Source organism: Macaca fascicularis, chromosome 20 (genome assembly GCF_037993035.2).
Source record: "Macaca fascicularis isolate 582-1 chromosome 20, T2T-MFA8v1.1".
NCBI classification, from domain to species: domain Eukaryota; kingdom Metazoa; phylum Chordata; class Mammalia; order Primates; family Cercopithecidae; genus Macaca; species Macaca fascicularis.
The window spans coordinates 80857406-80882675 of NC_088394.1; the positions used below are offsets into that span (position 1 = coordinate 80857406).

The 25270-nt window shown below is 48.6% G+C and overlaps 1 protein-coding gene across 8 annotated transcripts in view; it reads right to left on the bottom strand.

Moving 5' to 3' along the window:
* Window positions 1-527: 527 nt before the first annotated feature.
* Window positions 528-25270, bottom strand: part of ZDHHC7 (zDHHC palmitoyltransferase 7) — a 58695-nt gene continuing 33952 nt past the window's right edge. For 4 of the 8 annotated variants that reach the window (XM_074027694.1, XM_005592685.4, XM_074027692.1 and 1 more), the window contains exons 2-8: window positions 22790-22875; window positions 16796-17127; window positions 7718-7842; window positions 5184-5280; window positions 3930-4011; window positions 3164-3294; window positions 528-2591 (exon numbers count right to left, since the gene is read on the bottom strand). In XM_074027694.1, coding sequence (XP_073883795.1) covers window positions 2415-2591; window positions 3164-3294; window positions 3930-4011; window positions 5184-5280; window positions 7718-7842; window positions 16796-17110 — 927 coding nt within the window. In that variant the 5' untranslated portion in view covers window positions 17111-17127; window positions 22790-22875 and the 3' untranslated portion in view covers window positions 528-2414. Of the gene's footprint in view, window positions 2592-3163; window positions 3295-3929; window positions 4012-5183; window positions 5281-7672; window positions 7843-16795; window positions 17128-22789; window positions 22876-25270 lie in introns of all 8 variants that reach the window. The other 4 variants (XM_065536724.1, XM_065536718.1, XM_065536719.2 and 1 more) reach the window with 1 other exon arrangement.

The following is a 25270-nucleotide window of genomic DNA, read 5'->3' on the forward strand; positions in this document are numbered from 1 at the left end:
GGGCTGCTGCCCATGCAGTGGCCCAGCTCTGGTGCGCGCCTCCGCGTTCAAGTCTCCTTCACATTTCTGCGTCTCTGGAATGCCACCAGGTGCCCCAAGGCACAGCACATGCAAGGCAGGGCTGTGGTACACACTGACCATCTGGCCTCTGGAAGTTAAGTGGGCATTTTGGTTCCCTCACAGTGCAAATATTAGACAAATTTGTTGAATGAATTAAAATCAAATTGTAGGTACTTGAGATTCTGGACTATGGAGAGAGATTTTGAAACATTGTTTTTAAAGTGCACTAAAAAAAGGACTAAGTAAAACGATGGGAGTCAAACGTTCAACAAGCAGCAGTACTCACTGGGCAACATTTATGAGTCGCGCTTGAGCGCCCAGGTCACTCGTCATGGGCATGAAAGCATGTAGAGGTTCTGGAAACTGTTTGGGAGTGACCTTAACAGCCTGAGGCTGGATCCACGAACCACAGAAAGGCACCCCCTGAAAACACTGCCATCCATGAAGAACGGGCACTTTGGAAGCCATTTGAGAACTGTCAATTGATTACTTTATTTCATATAAAAGTTACATTGAAAGAAGAGGTTGAAAAGTCAAGTATACTTGATTTGCACACACTTGCCAAGTCTCACAGGATTCAACCACTTGGATAATTGTTTTATTGATATAACAGGATATACATATTAAAAGCCTCACACTGAAGCCCACACGCATGTCCAACCCAGACAACAATGTGCAAATGAGTATGCAAAACAATCCTGGAAACTCGTGTCTCCAGGATCACCCACAATCTATGCTTTGTCCCGGTGGCTGTGACGCAGTTCTTCCCCCAATGATGCACACACTTCTGCGGTGACCAAGTCCACTTCCAAACCCCCTGCAGGTTTGCTTGCTTGGCTAGGACGGTGGCTCAGGTAGGTCCCTTTGTGGTTTTGCATCAGCAGCGGTAGAAGCCCTGATTCGGATGGGGTACAGAGTAATTAAAAACAAAACAGTTCACAGATGAACAGAAAGGCAAAACCGTTCCGGGAGGGAGACGCCAGCTCCTCTTAGCGTGGAGGGCACGTTTAAAGGAAGACCCTCAGACTTGGTCACAGATTGCTTCTTGATGCGTCCGGCAAAAAATGTACAAACCAGGCAAGTTTAAGGCAAGTCCCCACGGAGGGGAGCTGTTGGCTTTCTGGCGTCATTTTAAGCTCCGCACCAAGGATCCCATTTTATCACCTGTGCCGTGGGTGGAGAAGAAAACAAACGCTAACCAAAAAATCCAACGAGGGCGCCAATCCGACCATTCCCAGCTGGAGCGCTGCCTGTGTGGTGGCACGATCGCCCCTGCCAGGGGCTGGCTGCCTCATGGTCCCCTCACCTTCCCAGAGGTACCCAAGAGCTGGGCCCTGCCTCTCCAGTTGGGATGCCTCCCCTGCCCCACACACCACTAACAGGATCCAGCTGCCCAAAGTATCAAGTCACTGAGCCACGGCTCTGCTCTTACCTAGGTGCCATCTATACACTGCTAATTTGGCTGGAACCAAAAAAAAATCGGTTCCAAGGCCCTCAAGCACTCAAGATTTCTTTAAAAAATGAAAGCAGGAGGGCAACGAAGGGCCGCACAGGAACGGCTGTTCTTTGGATCAAGATGTCCTCCAACAGCAATACATTCATAGTAACCACGGGCAGGACCCCGTGGTTCTCTCCCCTCTTCCCTGAAACGTCGGTTTCTAAAAAATAGCTTGTTTGCTGCACACAGCCGGTAAATGTTACACTGCCTGAACAACACTGGCAATTTTGACACACATGCACACACGCGCACACACGCACAGACACACGCACACACAGACTTGCTGAGAGTCAAAGGCTGTCTCTTCCGGGGCAGCGGGGAGTGGGCCGGAAGCCACCTTCACTGTTCAGTGCACAGATCTTTTGCAACTTCAGTTGCAAAGCATCGGAGCTAATCGAGACCAAAACGTCTTTCTATGTAAACGCCCTGCTGTGATCCGGGGAGTGCACTGCTGAGCGGCGGGGTCAGCAGGAGCCCCCTGAAATGACTGCTCGGAGAATCCCTGTTCACTGGATTGACTGTTTTTCATGATTGGAAACAGCAGCTCAGTACACAGGATTTGAATAACCCATGTAATAACCCAGTCTTCTCCACAGAAGTCCCAACTCTGCAGGAGGCCATGGTGGTTGGCTTCTTTGCATGGCCACATACCTTTCCGTCATTGTACAGGTGGGGACTGAGAGCCTCTTCCTCTGCCATCTGTGACTATAAATATATAAAACTCTGCTTGCTGCAAGCAATTGGTTTGTGTAGGTTCCAGTTGCCCTGTTGGTCACAGATGAGCTGTTGATACCCTTCAGACCCCAAACAAGTAAGTGGACGTCTGTGAGCCAGTTCCAGGCTGATGAGCCGGGCCTCACACTGAGAACTCCGGGCCACCTTTTCTGGGTCTCGTGGGCAGTCGCCTAAATCGGAAGCCGACAAAGGGATTCATCCAGAGGAGTGAGGGGGGGCCCCCAAAGACGGACTTCATCCCTTCCCATCGCAGCCTCCGCTCCCATGTGGGCTTCTCACTTTTCAATCGCTCAATCTCCTGGAAGCAGAAAGAAAAGCAAGTGGCAGCGGCTCCAGGAAGCTCGGCAGACCCCACCAAGCCTTGGAATCACACCGTGCTCAAGCACAGTGTGGGCTCGATGGAGGGTCGGTGAGTGAACTCTCTTTCCCAGCTTTGCCCCAGTCCAGACCCCCACGGCCTCTGTGAGCCCAGCCCCGCTGCAGCCATGCGGCCAGCCCCAACTACCACGATGGCCCTCCCAGCCAGGCACCGACGTTTTTCACTTGTTAGTTACTGTGTACAAACATTTACTGAGCGCCACTCCAGGCCTGCAGAGCCAAGCCCTAAAGGCAGTCAATTCCCTAAAATTTACTGACTGCACTGGGAGCTGGGAATCTGCCTGGCTCTGCTGACTCGCAAATCAAACTGAGACTAGAAATATGCACCGCACAGAATGAAAGAAACAGCAAACACAGGGAGCCTGTTGAAGCTCATCAAGACCGTCCCATTACGCTCCCGAGTCAGTCCACAGGCACCTGTTGTTGACATTAGGACTTTCCATTCAAGCTTGGACCACATATGAAGTCCACACAGCCGAGAACAAAGCTTACCGTCTCGTCGTTGCATATGGAGTGGATTTGGGTGCCAAACATAACTGCAGTGAAAGTGAAAAACAGAAGACCCTCAAGGCACAGGAAGATCAACAGGATTACAGTTATCGGAGGTGAAAAATCACTGCATTCTGCGGACAAGAGGAAGTTGGTTATAACTGGTCCTGAATACCCCGAGTGGCAGAGTGTTTGGCCGGCTTCCAGGCGGAAGTTGTTCACTTGCTAAATGGGCGCATTCATTGTTCTCCAAGGAGCAACGGAGGGCCACCCCTCCGAGCAAAAATTCATACCATGACTTCCTGGCCAGTGGTTTCAAAAGAGTCTGAGGTTTCTATTGACACTGTATTTGTGAATTAAATGGCAACTGAAGCCAAACCAGAGGAGTTGTGTGCACCCATACCAGTGAGCATTGCTCCCACCTGGGGTGGGACGAGCCAGTCCAGACCTCACTGCATATCTAAGGTAGGATAATGAGCGCCTGTTTTCATTACATTTGATCAGGGTCAATCACTCACGCAAGCAACGCGAAGACTAGTTTGAACAACGGTAGAGCTAGCTAGCTGACCAGGAGACAGACACAAGCTTTCGGGGAAACAATATACTAGCAAAATGGTGGTGTTAAAACTTAATTCTTTAAAATTCAATTCCTAAAATAATTGCAATGATTTCCTTCAAAATTGGAAACCTGGTTCTTCCTTTAAAGCCTTCCCCTTTTACCCAAAAACAGCATGCACGGCCAGGAATGACACACAGCCAGGGAACTTACCAGTCCACTGCCCTCGGACACAGGAGATAAACTGAAATCCACAAAGGATCAGAGCATGAACTGAAGACAGAGCTATGTACATCTACAATGAGGGGGAGATTGATTAGTCATTTTTATTTTTTATATTTTTTAGAAACAGTCTCCCTCTCTTGCCCAGGCTGGAATGCAGTGGGGTAGTCTCGGCTCACTGCAACCTCCGCCTGCCAGGCTCAAACAATTCTCCTGCCTCAGCCTCTCAAGTAGCTGAGACTACAGGCACCATGCCCGGCTAACTGTTTTTGCATTTTTAGTAGAGATGGGGTTTCACCATGTTGGCCAGGCTGGTCTGGAACTCCTGACCTCAAGTGATCTATCCAGCCAGTTAGTAATTTAAACAATTAAATCTTTCTAGGAGCAAAGGCTGATGACACATCATGTTTATACCTCCATCTTATTTGTCAGGGAAAAAAATGAGGGAAGGATTAAATTGCAGTAGTTGACATTTTCCTACCCAAGATCATATTAGACCAAGTGGAATAATTTTACAGAAAAATACAGCTGGGCATGGTGGCTCACGCCTATAATCCCAGTACTTTGGGAGGCCAAGGCGGGCAGCTCGCTTAAGCTCAGGAGTTTAAGACCAGTCTGGGCAACATGGCAAAACCCCGTCTATAAAAAAATAAATAGCTGCGCACAGTGGCTCACAACTGTAATCCCAGCACTTTGGGAGGCCAAGGCGGGCAGATCACCTGAGGTCGGGAGTTCAAGACCAGCCCAATCAACATGGAGAAACCCCATCTCTACTAAAAATACAAAATTAGCTGGGCATGGTGGCTCATGCCTGTAATCTCAACTGCTTGGCAGGCTGAGGCAGGAGAATCACTTGAACTTGGGAAGCGAAGGTTGCAGTGAGCCAAGACTGCGCCAATGCACTCCAGCCTAGGCAACAAGAGTAACACTCCGTCTCAAAAAAAAAAAAAAAAAAAAAAAAAGCTCTAACATACTTTAGGAAGATTCCTGTTATTATTAATAAACGATAGTGATTGAGAACATCTGGGAAAGAATTACAGTGAACACCTAAAATAATACAAACAACATACTGTTTATTTATTGGGACTACTTCCTGCCAATGATAGCACAGTATTATAATTTGAATCCTGGAGAAAAGGTTGGAGAGAAACTAGTCTGACGTTAGTAGATTTCCCTGCTCCAGGCAAGAAGCAGTTAAAGAATTTCAAATTCGATGTAAGTCACTACAAAAATATTTTTACTTACAGTGAAGAGCACAAAAAATCTTTGATTCTTTTCTCCTACACAATTGTTCACCCACGGGCAGTGATGATCCATTTTCCGAATACATCTTTTGCAAATACTGAAAAGGAGAGTTTGATTTTTCAGTATTCCATGCTCTGAGGAAACCAGAGTAACACAACCAAATAAAATCAAAGGTGGAGGAAAATTAGAATGCATATTCTAATACAGCATGTCAAAAAAATATCATACATACTATATTCCTTTAAGGTTTATCATTTTAATTAAATGTCTTGTTTATCCTAAAGAAAATATTCAGTGGACCAACAGGATGGGACGAAAGGTCACACTGAGCCATACTCCACGAGTTTTCAGACTCTCCCCCAGTAGAGCTCGATCATGTACACCTATCAATAACGTTCCTAATGTTGCAAGCTTGTAAGTCTATTTCAATAAAAAACAAAATTGAATTTTTACCTTCAGAGAAAGAAACATTCTTCGTATCTTCAAATAACTCCTACCATTCAATCCATATTCACTGATGAATATGCAATATGGATTGCATATTCATCTTGAATCATCAACTATACACCCAGGCATGAAGTCATCTTGTGCTTACAGCTATATTTTACTTTTGCCCAAAACACTCTCTATGTCCAATTTTAAATAACCTAATTTGATTATCAATCACTTTTTAGTCCGAGTTTGCACCATTTAATTACATCAAGCGGCATCAATGGCAGCAGCAGGTTCGCTCCAGGAAGATTTGCTATCATAGCGTCACCTGATTTTTTTTTTTCTTTTTTTGAGACGGAGTCTTGCTCTGTCGCCCAGGCTGGAGTGCAGTGGTGCGATCTCGGCTCACTGCAAGCTCCGCCTCCCCGGTTCACGCCATTCTCCTGCCTCAGCCTCCCTAGTAGCTGGGACTACAGGTGCCCGCCACCACGCCCAGCTAATTTATTTATTTATTTTTGTATTTTTAGTAGAGACGGGGTTTCACCGTGTTAGCCAGGATGGTCTCGATCTTCTGACCCTGTGATCCGCCCGCCTTGGCCTCCCGAAGTGCTAGGATTACAGGCTTGAGCCACTGCGCCCCGCCCGTAACATCGCCTTCCATTCATTGACCTCGGCTCCCTGCCCATCCTCCATAGCACCTGACTTCCAAAACATTCCCATTTTATCTTAAGAAACAGATTTATTGAAGTATAATTTACATATCATAGGCCAGGCAAGGTGGCTCATGCCTGTAATCCCAGCACTTTGAGAGGCCGAGGCAGGTGGATCACCTGAGGTCAGGAATTCGAGACCAGCCTGGCCAATGTGGTGAAACACCGTCTCTACTAAAAATACAAAAATCAGCCGGGCATGGTGGCAGGCGCCTGTAATCCCAGCTACTAGGGAGGCTGAGGCACCAGAATCGCTTGAGCCTGAGAGGCAGAGGTTGCAGTGAGCCGAGACTGCGCCACTGCACTCCAGCCTGGGTAAAAGAGCAAGACTCCACCCCCCCCACACCACAAAAAAATTTACATACCATAAAAATCTACCTATTTGCAATGTACCATTCAATGATTTTTATTCTATCTGCAGAGTTGTGAGACCATCACCATCTAATTTTAGAACATTCCCACCATCCCAGAAAGAAACCTCAGCCCATATGCAGTCACTGCCCATTTCCAACCCCAGCCCAAGACAACCACCCACCGACTCTCCGATACCATTTCATCCTCCTTCACTTTCCGGCCAAACCATGTGGATACGAATCTTTTACAGCTTTCACTCCAGCCATAAAGCAGTCGGCACCCTGTATCTGGGCTTCCTCCCGTTGGAGGCCATCGATGGCTTCCAGCCTATTCAAGCAGGCCACAACCCCCCAGGAGAAGGGTACTGTCCAGGTGCAGCCACGCCCCAGCAGTTTCACAGTACAGGGATGTGTGACAACTATTTCCAGGAATGGAGAAATACACCCAGACATCCACACTTCAACACGTGAAATCAACGGCCAGCCCCTCCAGGAGCAGACAAAGGAGTCAGGAGCTGGCAAATATGGGGGAAAAGGATAAAATACAGCCAAGACCAGCAGGAGTGAGGCATGAGGGCCAGGAAGGCTACTTGAGCCAGGCAGATAACTGGACTGTGGGGTTTAAAAATACAACTTGGTGTTTGAGAGCACACCCAAATAAATACCAAAAAAAAAAAAAAAAAAAAGAGACCACGCCCAAAACAACCTGGCCTCTAAGCTTCACCACCGTAGGATGTGCCCAGGAGCTGTGAGCACACACGTGCTGGCCCGTAGCATGTGTGCCAAAACAGAGGTGGGAACCTCTTCACCTCCTCCGGTTTTTGAGCCACAGCGAGTCCCTCGGGAAGGAGGGGATCCCCGAGTCCATACTGTTTCCCAGTTCCCAAAAAGACTCTAGGGCACTGGCCCTTTACTCAGCTCCCTACCCCAGAAAGAGCGTGATACCTACAGACCTGCCCCTGCAGCGCTGCCCAGATGCTCGGGGCCCATGTACCTGCAGTGGTGGGCGCGCTCAGGTTTAATACAGCCGCGCACGTACCTGCAGTGGTGGGCGCGCTCGGGTTTAATACAGCAGCACTTCGGGCACTTGTAGATCACTTCCCCGGGCTTCAACTGCAAGCTCTCCATGTATTCTTTTGTAGCGTTTCCTTTGGGTACTGCCCCCTACCATATAAGAAGAATGTATTTTAGTTGGGGAGAAGGAAAGTTAAAAAAAAAAAAACACATCAGGCTGGGCGCGGTGGCTCACGCCTGTAATTCCAGCACTTTGGGAGGCTGAGGCGGGCGGATCACAAGGTCAGGAGTTTGAGATCAGCCTGGCCAACCCAGCCTGGCCAACATGGTGAAACCCCATCTCTAATAAAGATACAAAAAAATAGCCGGGAATGGTGGGGTGTGCCTGTAATCCTAGCTACTCAGGAGGCTGAGGCAGAAGAATCGCTTGAACTCGGGAGGTAGAGGTTGAAGTGAGCCGAGATCGTGCCACTGCACTCCAACCTGGGTGACAGTTTGAGACTCCGTCTCCATAAAAAAAAATTCATCTTATATTTTCTATATCATCAAACAATAAACAAAAACTACTTTATTATCCCCTTTGATAAATGGCTTAACCACCTGCATTTTCAGAGGCAAGGCTTGTTCCCAGATAAGGGCACTGACTGTCCCCAGGGGGGCAGGGAACCTCTGTGTACAGCACTTCCCTGTAGCCCCTGCTGATGGGGAGGTAACTGACAAGCACTGCCCAGAGTTTGTTTATCGGGCAGTCAGGGAACAAGGAACAAAACAATCTCAAAAAGGACTTTAACTTCGTGTTGCTAAAGTGACGTGATACTTTTGTCTCTTGGCCAACTTCCTCAAAGGCATTTACACACAAACCTGGAGGTGGCAGCCCAGACCACCTGACCCGATTCATGTCTGGCAACGAGGCCGCCCAGCAGGAGCAGCACCAGAAACTCGAACGTGCATCCGTCTGTGCCCCAAGTGCCAGAGGAGCTGGACAAGATGAGCGATGGTGAAGCAGTGGAAGGAGGAGTCGGGGAGGTCGTGAGCTGATGGTAAGGGGCAGAGCTGAAAGCCACGAGTCACCCTACCAGTACCACGTCAACTGAGGACCCGATGTAGGGAAGGTGAGGCCAGAGCTGGCTGCAACAGCAAAGGCTTTTGTTCTTTGGGCAGTGGAGATATATCAAAACCATGTTTGTGGGAGACAATTCTGGGAGCTGTGGCGGGGTGGAATAAGATAGGCAGACCTGCCTGGGGGGTTCCAATGCCTCAAGAAGAGGAACAAGGCCTTGTGTCTGCTTCTTAGCCCAGAGTCTGCATTTCACGTAGAAATCACAGGTCTGGAGAATGAGACCCACAGACATTGGGAACAGCAGTCGGGGCTGCAGTGGTTGTGCAAAGACAGGGGATATAGGTGGGGTGCAAATGGAAGGTGGGAGCTAACAGCCTGGGAGATGGCAGACGTGGTGAAGGGCTCTGCCAACAGCAAATGGCCCTGCTGGAGCTCCTTAAAATGCAGGTGCCTGGCTGGGCTCGGGAGCCACAGATCTGAATCTCTGCAGGGTGAGGGTTGACATCCAAATTTTAGAAAGTTCAGCAGGTGAGCGCCCTGCAGAGCCAGAGACTGCGGCCCTCTGGATTCAGGGCTCACAATGGGCCAGAGCTAGAGCCTCGGGCAGCACAGGCAGGGGCCCCAGGAGGGGCTGCAGGGCAAATGTGAGCGTTCACTGCCCAAACCTCCCCCGAAGTTTACTTCCTCCAAACAAGGCCCCGTCAGTCCCGTGGCCCTAATATGGGGAAGCTGTTTTGGTCAAAATCAAAGTGTTTCCTAACACACTGCCTCCTCAAAGAAGTTAGAAAAGGGTTTAAACTCATCTTTGAAAACTTAAATCAGAATCAGTAAAACATTTTACTGGCCGGGCACGGTGGCTCACGTCTGTAATCCCAGAACTTTGGGAGGCTGAGGTGGGTGGATCATGAGGTTAGGAGTTCAAGACGAGCCTGGCCAAGATGGCAAAACCCCATCTCTACTAAAAATACAAAAATTAGCTGGGCGTGGTGGCGGGCACCTGTAATATCCCAGCTACTCAGGAGGGTGAGGCAGAAAACCCAGGAGGTGGAAGTTGCAGTGAGCTGAGATAGTGCCACTGCACTCCAGCCTGGGCCACAGAGTGAGACTCAGTACCCCCCCACCCCTACCCCCCCAAAAAATTACATTCCACAATTTGGAGTCTTTTGTTGTTATTGTTTTGAGACAGAGTCTCGCTCTGTTGCCCAGGCTGGAGTGCAGTGGCGTGATCTTGGCTCGTTGCAACCTCTGCTTCCAGGATTCAAGCGATTCTCCTGCCTCAGCCCTACCAAGTAGCTGGGATTACAGGCACCCACCACCACACCCGCCTAATTTTTTGTATTTTTAGTTGAGACAGGGTTTCGCCATGTTGGCCAGGCTGGTCTCGAACTCCTGACCTCAGGTGATCCAACCGCCTCAGCCTTCCAAAGTGCCAGGATTACGGGCATGAGCCACCACACCCGGCCTGGAGTCTTTAATCAACTTTCCTCCAGCAATCTAGGGATCTTAACACTGCTTTGATTTATAAAATCCCACAATGTTGCATATATGCCTCACGTGACAGCTGAGTGTTATAAATCTCCTCAATAAGAGGAAATGGGCCAGATTTTAAAACTGCAAACACCGTAATTTTATGAGCCATGCATGCACTTTCCCGCAGCAGCAAATATGATACGATGTGGCACGATACTTCTGGAAAGTGGCCACCCCAACGCTACCCCAGTTTTTGGTCACTTATAAGCAAGGAAAGGCATTTCGAAGGGGTAGCCAAGTACGCACTGGGTGATCCTCAGGGACCTGAGACTGTGGGATTTCAGGCACTTGCTGGGTCCAGGGATTCCTTTTTGTTGCTCAGAACCCTGACAGACAGTGAACCCAGGCAGACAATGAAACTCTTCACGGGCATGGTCTCCTGGGGATTTCATGGAGGGGTTCCATCCACCTGAGGCCCCAAGTCTATCACTTACATTTTCATCCTGAGCCTTTCGAGGTGTGGTTTGACAGAAACAGAGACCATATGCAGAGGGGGTGTGCATGGCTGCACCATCTCAAAGGGCCTTGCCCGGATGTGCCCATGACAACAGCCGCAGGGGCTGGAGCACCATCTCCTCTGCACCCATGGGGCGTTGTTCTTCCCACCAGAACAAACCTTCCCAGTAATTGAGCACATTCCTCAGTTCCCATTTTAACCATTTTCGGGAGGTTTTTTCTAAAACACTTCTTGAATGTTTCCCGCCCATCTTCCTGTGGGACTGACCACAGGCTCCAGGCCATAGGATGCCTTCAGGCTCCTTCCTCCCACCCCAAACACCTGGCTGCCTCCCTTCAGAGGTGCTCCCTGATTGGCTGTTCCCTCTCATGGTGCCCCTGCCCATATCCCACTTCCAGTCTGCCCTGATGAGACAAAGCAGCCAGTCAGGCCCGGGCAAAGCACACACTGCCACCTCGCCCTTCCAGGGCAGTTAGGCTTTGCAGAGCATGCTTCCTGTCCTCTCTCCACTGCTCTCCACCCCAGCTCCCTATCATGCATTCTGGATCCCCAGGGCCTAAGGGGCAGGTAAGAATGGGGCTGGGCCTGTGGATCTGCCTCCTAATTTATGGAAAATGCTGGGGAGGAGGAACATGTCAAAACCCAGTACAGGGATGTCAACTGCAAACAAAGAACTGTGTTTCTTCAACCTAAACCCCAAGAGAAAAAAAGAGATTGCAGCAACCACACAAATTAATTAAAAGAGATGTTATAGACATATAAACCAATCACATTGTGTGGATCCTTATTTGGATCCTGATTCAAGGGAAAAAAATTATAAAAGAATTGAGACAGGCCACTCACGGTGGCTCACACCTATAATCCCAGCACTTTGGGAGGCCGAGGCAGGCGGATCACTTGAGGTCAGGAGTTCAAGACCAGCCTGACCAACATGGTGAAACCCCGTCTCTACTAAAAATACAAAAATTAACTGGGCGTGGTGGCACATGCCTATAATCCCAGCTACTCAGGAGGCTGAGGTGACAGAATCGCTTGAACCCAGGAGGTGACTGTTGCAATGAGCCGAGATTGGGCCATTGCACTCCAGCCTGGGCAACAGAGTGAGACTCTGTCTCAAAAAAAATTGAGACAATTGAGGGAAGCTGAACTCTAACAGGATAGATGGTATTAAATATTGTATTGCTTTACATGAGCTACCAGTATTGAAGTTATATTTTTACAAAGAGCCCTTTTAAAAGATACACACATTTACAAATGATACGAAAGAATGAGTGAGATTTAGGTGGGTTATCTGGGCAGGGAACAGCATGGGCGAGGCCACCCTGTGAGGTGGTGACAAGCTCAAGGTGGAGTGCTCTTTTCTTCCTACCGTGCACATTTGGAATTTCCCATAAGAAGTGAAATTGTCAAGGCCGGGGCTCTGGAGACAGACAACCTGGTTCAAATCCCAGCCTGGCCTCTTACTGGCAGTGAGGTCTCATGTTCTCACACGGATGTTCCGCCTACGTCCCAGCACTGCTGTGAGGGTGGGAGGAAAGCATGCTTTTGGCAGAGCTCCTGGACAGCAGCCGAGGCCCCATGAAGGGTACCTCTGGAAGGCACTCGCACAGCTGCCGAGAAGGCTCACGGGCATCCACGGGGCTGGCCCTGAAGACACAGGCTCCATCAGGTGAAGGGATGCGGGGCCCGGGGCCCGGGGCCGTGGGTGGCCTTCCTCCCTCCCAGCCCTCTCACGATCCTAAAGTGAAGCTTGGGATCAAAGTCGCATCCTTCCACAGCAGGGTTCATTGCCCTATCAGCAGGCCTCCGACCCCATCTTCCCCTCCACGCCCCACTCAAAGCACCAGTGACTTTCCGCAAGTGACAATACAAACCCAGGCCAATCCCAGCAAGGATTGGTCCTATTGGTTTAGAAAAATGACATGAAGTCCCACTGGGGTATCTGCCCCAACCCCTTAACTGTTCAGTTCAGAGGTGATGTGATGGTTCTAGTTCAGCCTGGACTGGACCCTGGTAGGGTAAAGACATGATCTGTGGACAGAAGAAATCAACTCCCCACTGGGAAGACAGAGATGACACCTGACCCTCCTGGGCCATGCCCACTCTCCCCTTCAGAACAGTAGAGCTAGACATCAGTGACTGCCACTCCACCTGCTCTGGGGACTGCCCTTCTTCCCTGGGCAGCAGGAAAGCCAGGACTCAGACAAAGCCTGAGGGCAGCTGCCAGCCTCTCCCCTCTGTCCACCTGCCAGCAGCCAAAGGCGTCCTTGCCCTGGGGCTCTGCATACTCCCCCTTCCTCAGTTTCATTTACAGTGACTCCTGGCGGTTTCTGTCACTTGTCACCAGAGTCCTAATATGTGACATGGGTTAAACAGTGACATCCAAATAGACAAAGGACTCAAGCAGACATTCCTCCAAAGAAGACACAAATGACCAACAAGCACATGAAATGATGCTCAACATCGTTGGTCATCAGGCAGATACACAGCAAAGACAGATACGGCGTCACAAAAGAAGGGCAATAATGTGTTGAAGACGTGGACACACTGCAGGTGGGAATGTAAAATGGTGTGGACGCTTCGGTGTTTGGGTTTTTTTTTTTTTCCATTCCCTTCCCCACAATTTTTTTTCCCCTTTTTCTTTTTTTCCCCCAGACACTTTAGAGAATACTTGGCAGTTCCACAAAAAGTTAAACATAGAGTCACCATATGTCCCAGCGACTCCACTCCTAGGTATATACCCAAGAGAAATGAAACATGCATCCACACAAAAACTTACACGACTGTTCAGAGCAGCATGATTCGTAACAGCCGAAAAGCGGAACTTGCCCAAATGCCCATCAACTAACGACGGTTATAAGCGAGACAGGTCCGGCCAAAGCATGGAATATTATTCAGCCCTAAACCAAACGAAGCACTGATCATGCCACAGCACGACGGACCCTGAAAACACAATGCCTAGTGAAAGCCAGGCACAAAAGGTTACAGATGAGATGACTATGAAAGTCCCTGAACAGGCAAATTCCACAGAGACAGCAGATGAGTGGTTGCCAGGGGCAGAGGGCATTGGGGGGGAGGGGGCTGGGAAGTGATGGCTAAGGGGTGTGGGGTTCCTTTCTGAGGTGATAAAAAATGTCCTAAAACTGACTAGGTGATGGTTGGACACTCTGTGGATGCACTAAACACCACAGACTAGACACAAGGATGGATTTAGTGCTATATGAATTAAATCTCAATCAAAACACCCCTGACATCCAAGATCTCCAACTTCTCCCTCAGAATGTTCCATTCAACATTCTCTGCAGTAATACGACAAGCAAAAGAAATCTGCCCCCCAGGGCGGCAGCATGCCCTTGCACACACCTTCTACCCCGACTTCCTGGCTGCCTCCAGTTCTCCAGGCTTCTGGGGCCTTTTCCCCAGGAGCAGGAGCTGGACTGCTGAGTAGCTGTAGAGTCCAAGCACAGAGGAGAAAGGGGCAAACTGCTGAGGAGTCCCAGCCAGGCTGACCCTCCCCCGTGTCCCACCCCACACTCACAAGCAGGAGGCTTTGCACAGACTCGGTTCCCTCACCACAACTGCCCACAAGGGTTGGGTCCAGCCCAGTTTTCACTGTGTGGGCAGATGGTCAGAAGTCACTGGATTTTTCCTACAAGGCAATATTCCAGTAAAAATCGCTGAGCTGGACCTGGCCCTGTAGCTGGCCCTCTCCTTAGTCAAAGTGCCTGGGCACTTTGCTTGGGCAACAAGCAAGGAGTTTTGCTGCAGCCAAGGAAGGAGAGGGCAGAGACCCACAGGGATCAGGAGCGGGGTCTGGCTCCTAGAGGGAGACTTGCTGCGTAAAAGGAAATGATGACACAGCCTTTAATTATCTGAAGGCACAAACCCGTCAGAGAAGAGACTCGGTAACGGTCAAAGACTCCACCGTCAGATCAGGCTACAAAGCCACTGGCAGACTTTGCTTCCAAGTTTGTCCCCAAGGTACCACCCCCCAGCTGCCCACTGGGTTGGGCCTGTAATACTGTTCCACTCCCAGGACAGCTGCCCATGACCTCTCCTAGTAAAACAGAAGAAAGTAAACAATGTACATCCAAACCCTGAATAATTAATTCAGATAAAGCAAAGACAGATAAAGCCACATGTAGACCACATTCTGTGAGCTCATCGGTTGTAGTTTATCCTCAAAAAAGAGTCCTCATCAGGCATGATGGCTCACGCTTGTAATCTCAGCACTTTGGGAGGCTGAGGTGGGTGGACCACCTGAGGTCAGGAGTTCAAGACCAGTCTGACCAACATGATGAAACCTGTCTCTACTAAATATACAAAATTAGCCGGACATGGTGGTACATGCCTGTAATCCTAGCTACTCAGGGGTCTGAGGCAGGAGAATAGCTTGAACCAAGGAGGCAGAGGTTGTAGTGAGCCAAGATCGTACATTGCACTCCAGCCTGGACAATAAGAGCGAAACTCCATCTCAAAAAAAAAAAAAAAAAAAAAAGTCCTAATTTTATTAACTTCTGGGTACCTTCTTTAGAGAAAGCTTAGAAATAGATGATAGCCCAGTAGATTTTACATTGACAAATGGGGAGTCCCTATATCATGGTTTAAAACCACGGTTTTAAAGCAGTGGAAAGAACTTTTTTCAAATGAAAATCTACTGACTGTTATACCTGGCCTCGCACGCCTGCAGCTGCTGGGCGTCTCTCCTCCGAGCTCTGCGGGGAGCCTGGAACTCACTGACTACAGGTGACGGATGGCTAAGCTGCAAAGATCTGTACAATCGGCCCGAATGCTGTTCCCTGATTGAAGGATGTCTCAAAACTCAGGAACAGCCTCAAAGCCCAGGTGTAAGCTGAACCTGGTGGCCTGCAAGACGTCAGGAACTGGGTGTATTTCACTGTGCTAGGTCTGGCCTATGTTTATTCTCAGCCTAAAGGGAATCTGCTCCCAAAATGAGCTCAGTCCATCTTTCCTGTTCCACACCCATGTCAATCTGTCCCTGTGCACTGCTTCCTCCAACAGGTCAGCCACACCTGAGCACACTGCTAATTATGGAATCCTTCCTCTCTGCTTTTCAGGCAGGTTGAGCCTTTACCTTTTACCAGCTGGCTGAACACAACGTTTGCTTCAGGATTTAGCTGAGACATGACAACGAGAGAACTACAGAGCTAGAAAGAACTTAGGAAAAATATCTAACCTTCTAGCTCAGTGAAGTTCACATAGTTGCTTACAGTCAAATGACAACTGAAAAGACTGGTAAAGTGGTGACACCTAGAACCCAGGCTTCCCAGCTTTCAGTCTGTCCTTGGGAAAAACAAAATATTTAAACTAGAAGGGATTTTAGAAATTACCTAACACAGGCCGGGTGTGGTGGCTCACGCGTGTAATCCCAGCACTCTGGGAGACGGAGGCGGGTGGATCACCTGAGGTGTCAGGAGTTTGAGACCAGCCTGGCAAACATGGTGAAACCCTGTCTCTACTAAAAATACAAAAAAATTAGCCGGGCATGGTGGTGCGCACCTGTGATCCCAGCTACTGAGGAAGCTGAGGTAGGAGAATCGCTTGAAACCAGGAGGCAGAGGTTGTAGTGAGCCGAGATTGCATCACTGTACTCCAGGCTGGGAGACAGAGCGAAATGCCATCTCCAAAATAAATAAATAAATAAATTTAGCACTGGGTGTGGTTGTGCTTGTCTGTAATCCCAGCTACTCGGGAGGATGAGGCACAAGACTCAATTCAACCTGGGAGGCAGAGGTTGCAGTGAGCCATAGTTACACCACTGCACTCCAGCCTGGGCAATAGAGCGAGACTCCGTCTCAAAGAAGAAGAAAAAAAGAAAGAAAAGAAAAAAATTAGCACAATGGGCTAATACATTCCATCAGCATACCATGATATCACTACTATTTAAGCAATGTTTCTTCTCCAGTTATGACATGGAAAAGGCTAGAAGCTTGTGTCCAGGAATTAATAAAAACCTGAGGTCATTCACCACATGGTCTGCGTGTGACACTAGACCAGACACAAGAGAGCCACCCAGCGAGGCAGCCAGTACTCACAGGGTCGGTGAGCATGGTTCTCAGGTGGGACGACAGGGCAAGCACGGCCAAGCAGTTAAAGATGACCCCATTGACCACAGAGTACCAGAAGTCTTTGGAAGGCAGCAGCATGACGAAAGTCACCACGAAGTCTGCATAGGCGACCAGAAGCCACGTCATGACAGCACAGATCATGCCACAGCCATCACGGATGAACCAGACCCGGTCAGCCACGTCAGCCTCGGAGGAGGAGGATGATGAAGAGTCATAGTTGTCATTTTCAGCCAGGAGAGGATGATGCTCGACGTCCCGGAGCCTGTGTCCTGATGGCTGCATGATTTCCCTGACGCACCCTGGGGAGGGGGACGACACAGAGCTGGTGAGGCTCAAAAAGCTCACAAGCTATACCTTAAATATGATGTGTTATGGTTGGTCCTTGGCCATTTCATAAAGTTAGTCTAAATACACACAGTGGGAAAGAAGAACATAATAAGATCTAAATTTTTAAATCTCTGACTTTATTGATTGCTTTACTACAACACAGTGAGTCCCACAGTACAGGTTATGCCTACATACAACAAAACCTATGCCAGCCGTGGCCACAAAGATTATGGAAAGCACAAGCTAGACGCGAAGTCCCAGCACCAGGTTCCCCGGCAGGGTGGAGAGGAGCTCTGCTGTATCACTGCTGCACTCGCTCCCCAGCCCCACCTGTCCCTCCTCTGCTCAGCAGCTCGCCTCAGTGCTCCCAAGCAGGCGCCCAGCACAGACTTTGGCAAACAGCACGATGAAAGAACGACAATAAGTCACTGGTTCTCTATTCATCTTTACACCGCCTCATACACACTGACCTCATCGGTCTTACCTGTTTCTTCTCAATTTGATTCTCAGTTTATCCTCACTTCTCTGTGATGTTTTTGGAGCAGGCTCCCATTTTTGTATCTCTGTTCGTTGACACTCTATCCTGCTTCTAGAATGCCCTTCATCTCTATCTTTTTTTTTTTTTTTTTTGAAACCGAGTCTCATTCTGTTGCCCAGGCTGGAGTGCAGTGGCGCGATCTTGGCTCACTGCAACCTCCATCTCCCGGGTTCAAGTGATTCTCCTGCCTCAGCCTCCTGAGTAGCTGGGATCACAGGTGCCTGCCACCACGCCCGGCTAATTTTTTTGTATTTTTAGTAGAGATGGAGTTTCACCATATTGGCCAGGCTGGTCTCAAACTCCTGACCTCAGGTGATCCACCCACCTCAGCCTCCCAAATTGCTGGGATTACAGGCGTGAGCCACCGCACCCAGCCTCTATTTTAATCTTCTAAAAGTTTCCTGTTTTTGTTATTTTTGGGAACACAGTCTCCCTCTGTTGCCCAAGCTGGAGTGCAGTGCCACAATCACAGCTCACAGACGAGGTCTCACTATGTTGCCTGGGCTGCTCTGGAACTCCTGGGCTCAATCTTCCTGCCTCAGCCTTCCAGAGTCCTGGGATTACAGATAAGAGCCACCATGCCCAGCCTTTCCTTCATTTATTAATCCATTCTTTTGCAAGCCATCCTTTTGACACTTCTAACCTATTCCCCATAGCATCTGATTTCTAAGAACATACAAGATCTAAAGAAACTAAAGAGAAAAGTGGGACCAGGCACAGTGGCTCACGCCTGTAAGCCCAGCATTTTGGGAGGCTGAGGCAGGTGGATCACTTCGGGTCAGGAGTTTGAGACCAGCCTGCCCAACATGGTGAAACCCCGTCTCTACTAAAAATACAAAAACTAGCCGGGTGTGGTGTCACGCGCCTGTAATCCCAGCTACTTAGGAGGCTGAGGCGGGAGAATCGCTTGAACCCGGGAGGCAGAGGCTGCAGTGAGCCGAGATCACGCCACTGCACTCCAGCCTGGGCAAAAGAGTGAGACTCAGTCTCAATAAATAAATAAATAAATAAATAAATAAATAAATAAGTGGGCCAGGTGCAGTGGCTCACACCTGTAACCCCAGCACTTTCAGACGCCAAGGCAGGTGGATCACAAGGTTACAAGTTCAAGACCAGCATGGCCAACATGGTGAAACCCTGTCTCTACTAAAAATACAAAAATTAGTCAGGCACAGTGGCAGGCGCCTGTAATCCCAGCTACTCGGGAGGCTGAGGCAGAAGAATCGCTTGAACCCAGGCGGTTGGAGGTTGCCGTGAGCTGAGATTGCACCACTGCACTCTAGCCTAGTGACAGAGCAAGACTCCCTCTCCAGGAAGAAAAAGAAAAAAGTGCACTTTTCCTGGTAACTATTTTGACTGCTTCTTTGATTGCACACCCTTCTCTTATCGGTGTTTGCTCTGAGAGCTATAATATCACAGATAAAGAGCCAGGGAAAGGAAGAGACAGTCAATTTCGCCTTAGCTTTCCCATGGGGAGAAAACACTGACAAATATTATAACGAACTGACCCTGGCACTTTCTCAGAGCAGGAGCGCTCCTCATGCTTTAAGCAGGCAGAGTGCAGAAACCTGGCTTCTGAAATGCGAATAAAGGAGAGTAATAAGAATGTTCTCAGAGGTCAGGCCACTACAACTGAGTAACAGCACTGGGTGCTGTTTTTCAAATCTGGGTGTGACTTTTTCTTTTCTTAAATGCAACTGGAACACAGCAATTATGAAAATATTTGCCGAATGAACATGTGGTGAGGGTTCATTTGCCAAATACTTTACAAAATTTCCTCTCGATACAAAAATGCTGACTGGTACCAGAGCAAAATGAAATTGTTTTCCAAAGTCAGTAAAATAGCCCTATTTTTCAATCAGATAAAAGCAGCTTTAAAAAATGTTTAAGGCGGCCGGGCGCGGTGGCTCAAGCCTGTAATCCCAGCACTTTGGGAGGCCGAGATGGGCGGATCACGAGGTCAGGAGATCGAGACCATCCTGGCTAACACGGTGAAACCCCGTCTCTACTAAAAACTACAAAAAAAAAATTAGCCGGGCGAGGTGGCGGGCGCCTGTAGTCCCAGCTACTCAGGAGGCTGAGGCAGGAGAATGGCGTGAACCCGGGTGGCGGAGCTTGCAGTGAGCTGAGATCCGGCCACTGCACTCCAGCCCGGGTGACAGAGCGAGACTCTGTCTCAAAAAAAAAAAAAAAAAAAAAAAAAAAAAAAAAAAATGTTTAAGGCTGGGTGCAGTGGCTCACATCTGTAACCCCAGCACTTTGGGAGACTGAGGCAGAAGGATCATTTGAGCCCAGGAGTTTGAGATCAGCCTGGGCACCAGAGTAAGACCTCATCTCTACAGAAAATAAAAATTAGCCAGGCATGGTGGCTTGCGCTGTAGTCCCACCTACTAGGGAGGCTGAGGTGGGAAGACTGCTTGAGCCTGGGAGGTTGAGGCTGCAATGAGCCATGATCATGCCACTGCACTCCAGCCAGGGTGGCAGAGAGACCCTGTCTCAAAAAATAAAAATAAATAAATAAATGCTTAAGGCCAAGTGTGGTGGCTTACACCTGTCATCTCAGCACTTTGGGAGGCCAAGGTGGGAGGATCTCTTGAGCCCAGGAGTTTGAGACTGGCCTGAGCAACATGTGAAGACCAATCTCTATAAAAAAAAAAAATTTTTTTTTCATTATTCAGGTGTGGTGGCACGCACCTGTACCCCTAGATGTGTGGGAGACTGAGGTGGCAGGATCGCTTGAGCCTGGCAGGTTGAGGCTACAGAGAGCCACGATCCCACCACTGCATTCCAGCCTGGTCAACGGAGTAAGATCCAGTGTCAAAAAAATTGTTTTAATTTAAAAAATTTTTTAAATAAGCATTTAAGTGAAATAGAAGAAACCAGAGATCAAACGAATTTGGATGGACCCCTTAGCCAGCCATTCCTTCAGCATTTTCTGAACCGACGTCTTCCGGATCTGTCTGCTCAACATCCCCTGCAAACACCTTTGCAGCGCCCATTTCCTCTACATAAACCCCAATCACCTGCTGAGCCTAACTTTTCTCTCTTCTAGGCAAGCCACCCTGAAAAGGGAGTTCTCTTTCTTCTGAGGAGCAATTTGTGAAGGGGTCTCTAGACATCAGATGTGACCATCTGGACATGAAGGCTGAAACTGCTTCTGCCTGCACTACTAGTAAAAGCCTGACTGTCAGGGGGCTGAGAAAGTACCTGGAAGTTTCTCTGCCTCTGCTGAAGCCCTGGGCACGCTCACCAGCTCTCCCTCCCGGGTACTTACCACTTGCTACCCAAGAGCTCTTGCAGGTTCCACCTCCCTGCCTGATGTCAGCCCCTCCAGGGCGGTCTGGGTCTCCTCCCGCTCTGTTCCCCTTGTGCCTTGCATGCTGTCTGGCGCACAGCAAGGGCATGTTTGCTAAAAGGCAGACGTAACAAAAAGCAAGCAGTCCCTCTCTCAGATTCCAATCACCTCCTGCTGATTTCCATCTAAGTTTCTTGGTGAATCATATCTGTGGGCCTGGGTACATCAAGGCCGTAAGCTGAAAAATTCCTCTGACCAGAACCGTTTTGCTTTATGTTGACTTCTCTAATAGGACACATTCCATCAGAAAAGGAAGGGTGCTTGCCAGGCAGTAAAACAAGCTGTACTTTTGTCAGAGCGCAATGTTTGGGCAGTCTGAGCTCTCTCCAGAAAGCAGGGCCCCTTGAAAGTCTTCTAAAGGCAGACATGTGACACCTGAGCCAGCTCAGCTCTGCCTTCCCAGTTCAGGTCGTGGTGAGACCTCCATGGAGTGCAAGATGCTGCTGTGGCTCCATGTCTGACCTGGGGGTGCGGATGGGCAGGCACCGCTGTGTAAGGAGAGCGCCCACAGACACAGAACACTGGCCATGGCAGGACGTTCCCATAAGCACATATTAGGGTGACGTGTAACACTTGAGGGCTTTAGTGCCCTATCTATAAGATCCGTTAGAAGTCAACAGGAAAATAACATAAGATCCAAAAATCCCTTTATTTTCAAGAAAGCAACAAACAAATATCGCAAGGTTAGGCTGGACAAATACAGCTCTCAGTAACAAAGTGCACTCGCATCTCTGAGTCACTGTATTTACACTTGAGTAATGCAACAGGAAGGGAGGGGAAGAAATGAAGAAATCATTCCTTTACATGGAACCCTAATCTAAAAGCAAACAGCACAGCCATTTGAGATGCGGTATTAAAATGCACACACTCCTTAGGAGTAAGGGCACAGCCTTATTCTGCACTGAATTCCAAAACCACTGTTGACTTCATACTCAAGACAGTTTCTGAGGGAACCCTGAAAACACTGGGCACTGTCACACAGATGTCCCAGCACCACTTTTCTACTCCAAGGGCCGATTTAATGGGATTTTCTCAACACTCCTGAACCTAAGCTCTTTATCAGCACATTAAACAAAGCCATTTCCCAGAACACCAAAAGCAACACTACAAATCTCCATATTTAAAGGGACAACCACACAAGCAAAAAACTTTTCATTTCAGGCCAGGCGCAGTGGCTCATGCCTGTAATCCCAGCACTTTGGGAGGCTGAGGCGGTTGGATCACTGGAGGTCAGGAGTTCAAGACCAGCCTGGCCAACACAGTGAAACCCCATCTCTACCAAAAATACAAAAATTAGCCGGGCATGACGGTGGGTGCCTGTAATCCCAGCTACTAGGGAAGCTGAGGCAGGAGAATCGCTTGAACCTGGGAGGCAGAGGTCGCAGTGAGCCAAGATCACACCACTGCACTCCAGCCTGGGTGACAGAGCGAGACTCCGTCTCAAAAAAAAAAACCAAAACAAAAGAAAAAAAAAAAACCCTTTCCATTTCAGGTGTAAAGCGGGGTATTCCCCTCATTTTGTAATACTGGCCAAGAACTCATCAATTCAATTCATGGAGTCCCCTCCACAGACACACCCTCCTTTTAGGACAGGAAGGCCGTGGCTGAAAAGGAAGGCAGGTCTGTCGGCCTTTGCACCACGCCTCTGCTTTGCCACATGCACAGGTTACCTTTTTAGTAATATACAAGTGTCAGCTGGGAGAAAGGAAAGTGATTAGACCCTAAATAATCATACTCTTACCTCACAAATTATTTCTAAACATCACTTGAACATTTTGTGCCTTTTCTTCAGGATCTTAAGGTGCATACTGTCCTATGTGATCGGATCTGAAAGAGAATAAAATCTGATTAGAAAAAGTGATTTATGACAAACGTTGTATCATATTTCTTAGGGTATGATTTTTGGAGTGTATATAAGCAACGTAACATTTGACGCATCAAGTTCTGTCACTCACAACTATCCTTAAGTATGAAATCATTGCTCTTCTAAGTTTTGATTACTAGGTAAATTCACAATCCTGGAAACCAAGTAATTTATTTTAAATATTTCCATTCACCCTCCTACTCTTTTAGCCCCAGCATTAAATACAGATCTATAAGGTAAAATCCCTCCAGAAAAATCCCCTAGGGCAGACCAAATCTGGCTAGCCTGCACCTCTACTGTAGATAAGCTGATTTACTGGCCACATTAAAGGAATCACAGAACAGAGAGACAGAGCCCATGTGGCAGGAGGGGCGGACTGGAACAGCAGGCCCTGCTGTGGGAGGGGCGAGGAGATGAAGGAAGACACTGGAACCCAGTGAGGGCCATACAATGAGAGCAGAGACTCCCGGAGCGTATCTCCCACGTGGTTCCCCGAACCCTGACAGGTGGGAGGGTCAAGGAATCCTCTCTAGCACTAACAGGACCCAAGAAAAAGGTCTAAAGACTCTGCGATGTAGGGAAAACCCAAGAAACAGGTCAGATTCACTGTCAGACCTCCCAAAGTCGAGGGCCACAGGGAACCCCCCACCACGGACAGAGAGGTTCCAAGTGCTTGTCATAGCTGCATTAAAAAAAAAAAAGAAAGTCCAGGCCGGGTGCAGTGGCTCACGCCTGTAATCCCAGCACTTTGGGAGGCTGATGCGGGTGGATTACAAGGTCAGAAGTTCAAGACCAGCCTGGCCAAGATGGTGAAACCCCGTCTCTACTAAAGATACAAAAATTAGCTGGGCATGGTGGTAGGCGCTTGTAACCCCAGCTACTTGGGAGGCTGTGGCAGAGATTTGCTTGAACCCGCGAGGCGGAGGTTGCAGTGAGCCAAGATCGCGCCACTGCACTCCAGCCTGGGCGACAGAGCGAGACTCTGTCTCAAAAAAAAAAAAAAAAAGTCAGTCGAAACATGGCTCATGAAACAGCACAAAACAGAAATGAGGGGTAAGAATCCAGAACACGCACAATGCACAGAGAAGAAAATGTCCACAAGGCACAAGTGTAATTCATATTCTTCAAAATAAGAGAAGAGATTGGTTCTCTGAAACAAAAAGAGGAACGGTTTAAGAACTTCCTGGTTATTCAACAACGAAAATACAACAGTCTATAGATTCTAAATTTTCTTAAACAGAATTGGACAAAAGAGTAGAAATGTCCCAGAGAGGAGAGCTAGAGGACAGAGAGAAAACCCTGAGGAGAGAATGTAAAATAAAATTAGAGGATCAGGTCAGGAGGTCCACCCTCCAAATAACAGAGGTTGAGCAAAGGGGTCCCCGGGAGAAAAGGGCGAAGCAGATCTCCTTGTGGTAGGTTTCACTCTGGCTTCAGCGCCTGCTGCCTGGCTCCTCCGCTCCATCTGTAGCTGAGATGCTTCCACGACAGTGCTTTTTCTGCCTGAGTCAACCCTCAGCTGCTGTCTGTTGTCTGAAACCAAGAGCCCTGACTAGTTTCTGAAAACACATTCTGGGGTGCTTCCCAATAACCCGAGATGGCTCGCTGTCTCCTGCCCCATTGTGCCACATCTCCACCTGGGCCAGCTCTGTGGAGGTCCCTGCACCCATCGCACCCACTACAAGATCCCTCAAGGGTCGCTTCTCCCTCAATCTGCTGCTCAGGCCCTAGACAAACACTGACACAGCACTGGTTCCCCAACAGAGCTCCAGTTTTCAGTCCCTTCTGAATCTTTTTTTTTTTTTTTTGAGACGGAGTCTCACTCCTTTGCGCAGACTGGAGTGCAGTGGCGTGATCTTGGCTCACTGCAACCTCCACCTCCCGGGTTCAAGCAATTCTCCTGCCTCAGCCTCCCGAGTAGCTGGGATTACAGGCGCACATCACCACTCCCGGCTAATTTTTTGTATTTTTAGTAGAGATGGGGTTTCACCATGTTGGCCAGGCTGGTCTCGAACTCCTGACCTCAGGTGATCCACCCGCCTCAGCCTCCCAAAGTTCTGGGATTAGAGGCGTGAGCCACCGCACCCAGCCTAAATGCAGTATTTATATATAGTAACTTTATTCAAATATCTATGCACCAGCCAGAAACTTGAAATGCTTAGTAATATTTTGAACTGTTTTCCAATAAGCTTATCTTAGCAATGCCTTAAAATCGAAAACTGGTTTAAAATTCAGGACTGTGAATCACAAGCATCAGGTCTACACAAGATTTCCTACAATGAGATCAAATCTCCAATTAATTTTATAAATTTAAAACAGTAACCAACACAACCACCACTTTGGAAAGCAGTCTGGCAC